The sequence below is a fragment of the Puma concolor genome, chromosome F2 (genome assembly GCF_028749965.1).
Source record: "Puma concolor isolate L17-30 chromosome F2, mPumCon1.1.hap2, whole genome shotgun sequence".
NCBI lineage: Eukaryota > Metazoa > Chordata > Mammalia > Carnivora > Felidae > Puma > Puma concolor.
This window is the reverse complement of record NC_141684.1, coordinates 33,797,883-33,807,421: the sequence shown is the minus strand read 5'-3', so window position 1 is coordinate 33,807,421 and position 9,539 is coordinate 33,797,883. Positions and strand designations below refer to the sequence as shown.

The window sequence follows — 9,539 nt, the reverse complement described above, 5'->3', positions numbered from 1 at the left end:
GCCCTGATTGAGCATTCAGTTTCCGGGAGGAGAAGTCATGTAAAGCAGTGATTATAGCGCATTGACACAGGCACTGTGACTGGGCGTAAGCCGGGCTCTGGTAAGGACAAATATGACCCAACGTGACCTCTCATGTTGGATCTGAAAAAGCCTCTAAGAAGGGGTGATATTAGGCCAAAGACTGAAGGATGAGTGGGAGCTGGCTTCCAGGTAAGAAAGCAATTTCACTATTTCTTTTCAGAGGATTCAGACATTTTATTGAGGGGTTTCCATTGTCAACCAAAGCAGAGGAGAATACTAATCAAATGTTTTAAGGTACCTCTACCCTGACAAAAAAGACCCATGATTCTTCTTCAGGTGTAGCTCTTTGTCATTTTTTCCTGTGTGTTCAAAACAAATTAGAATTGGATAAACTGGATTCCTATCACCCTTTGTCAAAGGTGTGGATACACTCCTGATCTAAGTTAAGTCAGGGGTAGATGTATCTGCAGTGAGAGCATAATTGCCCTGATTTTACTCCATGTTTTAAAAATTCCTCTTGACCTAGTTACTTAGGAGAAGAAACAGAAGCTCAGCTTCTCTGCATACACAGAAGGATCACAGGACAGACCCGGAAGCATAGGGGAGGGAAGGTATCACTGTAGCATCTATCAGCCATGCTGATTCTTGTTAATTCCTCCAAATCCTGCACTCATCAGTGTGATTGGGTAATTTGCTTCAGACTTAATCTAAGGTTGAGTATCCAATTTAATTACATGAGGTTTGTTCAGGGATCCGATTTCCAGGAGTTACTGAAACAGATGTCACAGAGGAAATTGTGCTTTTGAATCACAACCAACCTCTCAGAGTCTCAACCCTGTAAGTTAGAAGATACACATGACCCAGAAAACAGGATATAAAATGCAGATCTCAATGTTTATTAATTAGAATAGGATGTAAAACCACAGAGTTTGCTATTTTTAAACAAATGGTAGCCATTAAAACAACCTTAAACAAGAAAGTGATTTTTAAAATTTCAAAGCAAGAAATCCAGTACAAGCAAAGATGGAATTTTAAAGTATCATCAGTGAATTTTCACATGGACTTTCCATCACAATAATAGTCATTTATATCTTCCATCTTACGCAGCAACAAAGTCACAGTGAGAAAGACAGCAATTGCTTCTGAAAGGAAATCAAAGAGGCCTTGAGCGATTATTTTTTCAAAAGCATCTTGGGGAGTTGAAATGAGGCCTGTTTCTCCACGGGCTGACGACACTTAACAGTGATGGGAACAGCAGAATTCTTTTCTCTGATTTTACCTTTGAACAGAACAAAAGGAACTCAGTATAACATTCTCCCTCATAAAGAGATGCAGAACTCAAGCCTAACCCCCAAGAAACGCTATAATCAAAGTAAACACTAATCCTGCTCCTATAAATGATGTTAATAGCATGTTATAGCATTCAACAGAATTTCTCCCTCTTGCTAATCTTCCTCTGAATTTTTAACACAATCTTCCTGGATTGGAAAAAGAATTCCAATAGTCAGGAAATGACAAAAAACTTGAAGCTTCGGCTGCATAGCATTGTTAAAGACAGCACTCCATAATAAAGAGAATATAACCCAGAGTACACAGGACCTGATGATTCAAGTCATGGGGTTTAGGGAAGTACAGGTTGTCCTAGTGAAAAAATGTGCAACTCCTAAGTGGGTATGTATAAAAGTAGTCCTTTGACAGTGTCCCAATTAACACAAACACCTATCCCCGTTTACCCTGTCGACCCCTCGTATAAGTCTTTTGCAGATCACTATGTGTTGAAACAGCCAAAAACATCACAAATTAAAAAAAAAATTAGAGCCCAATGAAATTTAAAGCTGGCAAAACATGCAGATTTCATGAAGCCAGTGGAAGTGGTGTTGGAGAGAGGCTGCCAGAGCAGGATCAGAAAATAATAGGAAAGAAAGAAAGAAAGAAAGAAAGAAAGAAAGAAAGAAAGAAAGAAAGAAAGGAAAGGGGGAAGGAAGAAAGGAAAGAAGGAAGGAAGGAAGGGAGGGAGGGAGAGAGGGAGGGAGGAAAGAAAGGAGGAAGGGAGAGAGAGGGAGGGAGGGAGGGAGGGAGGAAGGAAGGAAGGAAAGAAATTAACAAGAATGGTGATAATAGATACGTGAAAAAAAAGAAAGATCTGGGTATCAAAAGACTAAGGGAAAACGGAGGAAGCACTGAAATATTTTTCCAAAATGACCATATCTACAATACTATTCCAAGAATTAAGTGTGCAATGAAGTACATCAAAGACTATCAAATAATTTTCCTGAAAAATTATACACCCCAAAGCAACATTTGATTTATTTTTTTCATTCATTCTAAGTTCTAGAACATAATTGCATTTACAATACGAACATTTGTTTTCTAGATAAGATCCTAATTAAATAGTTTATAAATTTTGACCACAAAATTACACTGTTTTAAGACGTGTCAAATTTCCTCACTAACAGGTCCCTCTGTATGCTCACATTTGATACTTCAAGGCTTTGCTGAATGTTTCCTAACATCTCAGAGAATAAATCTCGAAATAGACCAAGGCCTTCTTCAATCTGCAGGCTCAACTAAGTGTTCTGTGTTAAGAGGTCTTTTATCAGTCTTCCCTTAGCTAACCTGTCCTTGAGTCTTTTGTCACTTTGAAGCCTTTGACATTGACCTTGGACTCTTCAAAAGCTTATGAAGACAGAGCTGCTGATTTCATGCAGGAATACTTTCTCTGCCCACCGTCCCTTACCCACAGCACCCAGCTCAGGGGTGGGCCTGTTTCCTGGTCCCTGCTGCAGCGTCTTCTTTTGTCTCTCTAGTTTTCAGTGTGACGACTTCTCCCTTGTAAGGTTCACGCTCCACAGGGGTAGGTGTGCAAGTCTGAAACAGAACAGTTCATTTTCCTCTTATGGTTTACTGATTTCCTGAATTCAAAGCTAAGTGCAGCTCCCTTAATGAGCAAAACGAATCTTAGCAAGAGCAAAACGAATCTTGCTAATTTACCTCTCATGTGCCTCCCGCCCCTCGCCCTTTCACTGAAGTTCCTGGCAACCTCAAGTACCTGAGCTGTGCCCCACTCTTTGCTGGCGCTAATCAGTGTCCAACAAAGACCCAGGAAGCACGCTCTGATTGTTCTTTTCACTGAAACTTAAATTGGAGCCTCTACCCCATCCCCACACCCTTCTGGTTGTATTAACCACCTCATGGTCCTTCGGACATTCTACCTTTCCTTCTCATTTCAATCTTAGACATCTATATTCCTAGCTTTGTGGTACCTCTCCCAAGACTCTGAGCATTTTCTTCTGAGTCTAACAATCTGTGTATGTGTTTTCTCATTTTCTCACTTGCCCCTGTGTGTAACAGGCTGTCCACAGAATCTCACATCTCTAACTACACCTCTCGGGTGGCCCGCTGAGAGCAGAACCCGCCGGCTGGATTCAGCTTGAGTTAATTCAGTGCTTGCTCAGAGTTTAGAAATCTGGACTGGATAAACAAAGGCATTCACAAGAAATAAGTCACACTGTTTATAAACATGGACACAAATTCACTGGCAAGTCAAGAGGCAGCAAGCCACAGTGATTAAGGGCATGGGCTCTGAAACCAGACTGTTTGGGCATGTTACTGAACACTGTATTCCTGCTGCCTCAGTTTTAACAGCGCCGGCTTTTGGGGGTGGTTGGGAGAGGACTAAAAATAAGTAAATCATTTAGAATAATGCCTAGTGTAGAATAAGCTCTTAATAAATAAGTATGTGTGTACACATAAGTATGTAGATCCCCCCCCCCCCCAATAACATTTGCCTTGTTTTGACCACCAAAACCAATATACTGTGGTGATCAACAATGTGGGCTCTGCCAGACACTGGCCCTATGTTTGAGTTCTAGCTTTGCCAAATGAGCCAGATAGGCCTACTCACTCATCTAGGAAACGGAGGGAATGAAAGCCATCTCCCAGATACAAAGCGTTACCTTCCTTCATTTTATGGATATTTATTGAACACACACAGTCCCAGATGTTTTGCCAGGCACAGAGCAACACAGAGACCGTCCCTACAGCTGTGACATTTGAAGTGTAGTGTCAGGGCACACACAGAGCACTTAGGGGATGTGAGGTGGGGACCCCTGCCCTCCGCTCGCCAGTCCCAGCCTCTGTCCGTTTTCTGTGTCTGGTTGGATGCTTTGCTGGACTTTCATTTTGACTATCTCTGTCCTTTACTTTGCCCTGGATCCTGTTGTCATCTTGAGGAACATCGACACCAAGAAATGAAGGACCAACTTCCTATTTCTGCCACCCAGCCCCTGGACCTTGTGTTACCTGGAGCTAAGCCACACACCTGAAACTTTACACCTACTTACTGTCCCACTCTATGACCTTTCAGGGAGGTCTTCATGTTTTTTCCTCTCCTCGTTTACTTTCCAAGTCAGACTGTTATGTATCACTTAAATCTTGGCTGACCATGTAATTGAATCCAAACACGACTGAGACTGTAAAGGGAACTGAACATAATTAACGGGCATCATCAGAACTGGCTAATAACAGGGTGCCTGGATGGCTCAGTCGGTTAAGTGACTTGGTTTTGGCTCAGGTCATGATCACACGGTTCGGGGGTTCAAGCCCTGCATCAGGCTCTGCACTGACAGCATGGAGTCTGCTTTGGATTCTCTCTCCCTCTCTCCCTGCCCCTCCCCCACTTGTACGTGTGCTCTTTGTCTCTCTCAAAAATAAATAAATAAACGTTGAAAAAAAGAACTAGCTAGGAAAACCAGGATTCATGTCCATATGTTGCCTACAATCGGAAGGGTCTTTCCTTTCTCTCTTTTCTGTTAGCACTGGCACTCAGTAAAACCTGTGGCATAGTTCAATTCCATCATCAGCCTTTTCCACAGCTAAGATCCCCTGGAAAAAGTGACATAAGTGGGCAGATCTTTGTGTCACCTGCCTTCATGCTGCATGCCCTTCATCAGCCACACTCTGTCTCCCTCTTCACCCAACAGTTCCTTTGAAACTTCACTGCTTGTGGTTTTCAGCTATTACCTTTTTGTCTCTCCTGGACTCCTTCCTGGGAAGGGGTGGCTAAAAGCAGTGATTTAAGCAGAGCCATTACGCCCAGGCACAGTCCTCCTCATTCAGGGGTGGGCTTGCTTCACAACCTGATCAGTCCCTTGGAGGATCCTTCCCTGACCCCAGCTGCAGACTTGGTGGGGATCACGAGACTCAACAGATGACCAGTTGAGTCAGATCCTCCCGCCAGGGCTAGACCTCGCCCATGCTGGCATTACCACCTCCTTGGCCTAAATATCTCTGATTTATCTTCTCTAACTCAAGTCCAGAGGATTGTCCGTCCAGGATGCTTTAGCCCTCCCTGACACATCCACCATCCTGTTTACCATAGTTTCCTGTAATTATCTGTTTACTCATCTATCCCTTCCAGCAGATTCGGGGCTGGGGTACTGCTCTGTTTTTCCATAGCAAGTACTCAATACACAGTTGATCAATTTCTGCCCAGGGTATGATGGGAAGGAGATCCCCATCTGAGCTTTGTCTCCTCTTTGTGTGGGTCATCCTGGCCTGGGGTAACTCCGTTTCCCTCACACTCCTTTGCTGTGTTTCGCTGTTTATCTGTTCTCTAGGCTGCCCTTCCTCTTTGGCCGACTGTCTCCTGTGGGCAGGCCTCAGCTCACCTGGTTGTCCACGAACCACCTTCTGGCTGCTCAGTCACTTCACTAGCAGTGCCACTAGGCCCCTCGTAGCCTTGCTGGTCACTCTGGTCACAGTGGCCACCATGTATCTCTGACCTGACTGGCCAGGTCTAATCTGCACGTGGTCCTGCTCTGTATCTGCCTCTGAGGCTCTGGGTAGGCAGGGCACAATTTCCCACCAGAACTGCCGTGGGGCATTAACCACTCCTGCCCACGCCGCCGCCTCAGAGACAAACCGGCCCTTTCTGGGGAGGCTTTGCTGCTCCACACCTCACAGCCTTCCGCTTTGATAGATGATTTGACAGAAATCAAAGACAATTCAAGTTCTGGTCCCAAGCCTCCCAGTACTTTCACCTTGTAAAATCTTCTTATCCTGAGAGGTGGGTTACATAAACTCTTTAACGCTAGCCCCACATCTCGTTCATCTTTGTACTGCCTATTGCCCCTGGCATTGCACTCCATCTATTTCAGAACCTCAGTAGATATTCACTGTGACAAAACAGAGAGTGATGGCACTCGTCCTGCAAAATCTCAAGCCGTCACTGTGTTATTCAGAAGTTCAGTTGCACATGTGTTTTCTCAGTAGACCCAACCCACAACTCTTGTTACTTCTCTCTAGTGACAATAACAGATCTCCATCTGAAGTGTGAAGTGCCCTGCCCTGACATGGCCCCTAGCGTCTGGTGAGACCGATGCGTCACGCTCATGGGTTACCCTAAGTGGTGGGGTCCAAAATAAAGTGGGTTTCGTTCCCTAGGATCTCAGATGAGCACAGCGGTTAACACGGACTCCGTCCTGAGTCTCCCAGTTAAACCCATACCTAATTCTTCGCGGACATTTATGGAAGAGCCGGACAAAGAAACAGAGGGCTCTGGATTGAACAAAGAGGGCAGGTCTCTTCTCTGCTTGCCTTCTCTCCTCCATGTTCTCCTGGTTTCCTTCCTACCTCACCGGCCCCTTTCTCAGGCTCCTTTGCTGGCTCCTCTGCTCCTCAACCTCTGAAGGTTGGCAGTCTCAGAGCTCTATCTCAAGCCCCCTTTCTTCTTCTCGGTGGCCTCAGACTTATGGTTTTAAATCTACATGTTGCGATTCCCAAATTTTAGTTGCAGCCCTGATCTCTCCTAATCTCCAGACTCCTTTGTTCAAGTGGCTAATAGACCTCATCGCAGGGGGATGTAATAAGTGTCTCTAGCAAAACTGGAACTTAGGCACAAGGAACTGTAGGTGAAACGGAAATAGGATTTAAGGTCTTTGAGAACGAACACTGGTGTTATATTACGCCTGTTTCCCCAGGGCCTAGGATAGTACCTGGTTCTCGAGAAATATTTGTTAAATGAAAGGTTTCTTAACTGTAGGACTTCTTAGAACTTTTTGTATGATATTGGGCAATAGAATCAGTCTGAGAGCAGCATTATCTAAAATTATGTGACACCTTTCTCAAGGTGCACCTCAAGAGACTAGTGTCCTAAAGAGAGAGAGAGAGAAAAAGAGAGAGAGACTAGTGTGAGACTAGTGTCCTGAGAATGCACCTTCAGAGGGCTGAACTGGGTTGTGGCATCTGTTCCCCTCAGTACAGGTGGGTCAAAATCCAATGATTTCACCCACCACCAGATCTTTCCATCCTGATGATATCACAATCCAATAAAGTGGCTCGAGGGTAAAACTGTGTGAGAGGCTCTCTTAGGTAATATAGGGATCACAGGTGGCACCTCGTCTGGCAGGGTGCTGGTGGCTTGCGTTGGTTTAAAGTTCAAGGTTTACAGCATTTTTTTTTTTTAATTTTTTTTTTCAACGTTTATTTATTTTTGGGACAGAGAGAGACAGAGCATGAACGGGGGAGGGGCAGAGAGAGAGGGAGACACAGAATCGGAAACAGGCTCCAGGCTCTGAGCCATCAGCCCAGAGCCTGACGCGGGGCTCGAACTCACGGACCGCGAGATCGTGACCTGGCTGAAGTCGGACGCTTAACCGACTGCGCCACCCAGGCGCCCCAAGGTTTACAGCATTTAATGATGACTGTCATTAGGATGAGTTAATAGACAAAAAAGAGAACTATATCACAATGTGCAGCACTATGAATAAATATTAATCGCAATCATCATTATTATACCCGTGTAATTGCAGAAATGCTTTTTGGTTAGCTGACCAGGGGAAACAGGAAGTTGTAAGTTGATAGAAAATGTAATTGTATTGTTTGCAGAGAGTTGTGTGCTGGGATGCTAGCTTTTCTGAGACTAGGAAGACCAACGGAGAAGAATCCTGGGCCCCAGAGGAAGCTCTGATACCATGCCAACCATGGAGACTAAGAAACTAAAATATCAATTGAGACAACAGAATTTCCAGATTCCAAACAGCAGGTACTGACCCAATACTTAGCAGTCCTAATGAGCAGCAAATGAAGTCCCTGCCTGTCTGGTGAACACTCAGCACACATTGAACTGAGCCCTTCAGGGGCTGTGAATCCCTAGGGCACGAGGAACCCCTAGGTTCATTAGAGATGACCTATAACAGTGAAAACCTGCATTTCGAAAACATTTTGCAATCCACCAATTATTTCCATTTAACCTTCAACATATCTGCTGAGCTATTTCCCAAGGACAATGTGACAAAGCTGGGCCCTCTCATTTCAGGGATGGTTCCTCTGGTAATAAGTTTGCCAGCCTGAGGGTAAGTGAACGCCATGTACAGGAAGGCAGAGTAGGGGGTGACATTCTGAGGATGGGGGCAGGTGGCTTTGTGGGGGGGGGGGGGCGGAGTAAAACTTCCTGATCAGTACATTGCAGCAATAGAGGCTAAGGGGATTGGCTTTGGAGGTAGAAAAATCTGGGTCTGGGTTCTAAGGCGGCCACTTAGTAACTATGTGACCCCCTTAAGACTCTGATTCTGGGACACCTTGTGACTCAGTCAGTTAAGGGTCAAACTCTTGATTTCGGTTTAGGTCATGATCTCATGGTTTTGTGAGTTCAAGCCCCATGTCGGGCTCTGCACTCATAGTGCGGAGCATGCTTGGAATTCTCTCCCTCTCTCTCTCTCTTTCTGCCCCTCTTCCGCTCATGTTGTCTCAGCCTCTCTCAAAATAAGTAAATAAACTTAAAAAAAATGCCTCAGTTTCTTACTTTATAAAATTGGAATACCACTACTTGCCTCAAAAGGTTGTAAGGATTAAACTATGCCAGGCACATAACTGGTTATCAATAAATATTTACTGAATAAATGCTGAGTGGTTAAAGCGCAAAAAGAGAGTATTTAGGAAGTCCCCGTATACAGTGGTGCACTGGTCAATGTCAACAACCAGCGCTGCCTTCCCTTTTCTCAGCACCCCCCCCCACCAAAGCCCTGATTTATAGCACCTGCCTATTTCTGGGGTGTAAATGCTCCCACCATAGCAGATTTCAGGCTACTGAAGTGACGTCACTGAATGAGGAGCTGGGAAGAGGCACACACAAATGTCTCTCATGAACCAAAATGAGCCGACTCCAACGGAGGCATCACCTTTGATTATTATTAACAATCAATCTGAGGAAATGAGGATACGTGGTAGTTACCGACATCCCTTAAATTATTTTCTCTGAGCTACCACATTGAGAAAGATGTTGACAAACTGTTCCTTCAGAAGTGGAGAACACTCATTTCAAGGACCAGATCAGCCATCCATTCAATTTTATCTTATCTAAAAGGCAAATTATGCTTATTGTTGCAAAGCTTTAAAAGTTTCAAAGCTTTGGCACAACTCTGAAGCCATGCATTGCTCCGTGAAGCTATTCCTGTTTCTCTATAAAATGCAATGTGACCCTGATTTCCCAGAATAGATTGGGTTGCTTAATACTGAAA

General features: G+C 44.5%; 1 protein-coding gene across 2 annotated transcripts in view; it reads right to left on the bottom strand.

Annotated features, from left to right (window-relative positions):
- Window positions 1–896: 896 nt before the first annotated feature.
- Window positions 897–9,539, bottom strand: part of DPYS (dihydropyrimidinase) — an 81,890-nt gene continuing 73,247 nt past the window's right edge. Inside the window, exons 9-10 of one of the 2 annotated variants that reach the window (XM_086695443.1) lie at window positions 2,759–2,889; window positions 897–1,300 (exon numbers count right to left, since the gene is read on the bottom strand). In XM_086695443.1, the coding sequence (XP_086551569.1) occupies window positions 2,773–2,889 (117 nt within the window). In that variant the 3' untranslated portion in view covers window positions 897–1,300; window positions 2,759–2,772. The remainder of the gene's footprint in view (window positions 1,301–2,758; window positions 2,890–9,539) is intronic. The other variant, XM_086695444.1, reaches the window with a different exon arrangement.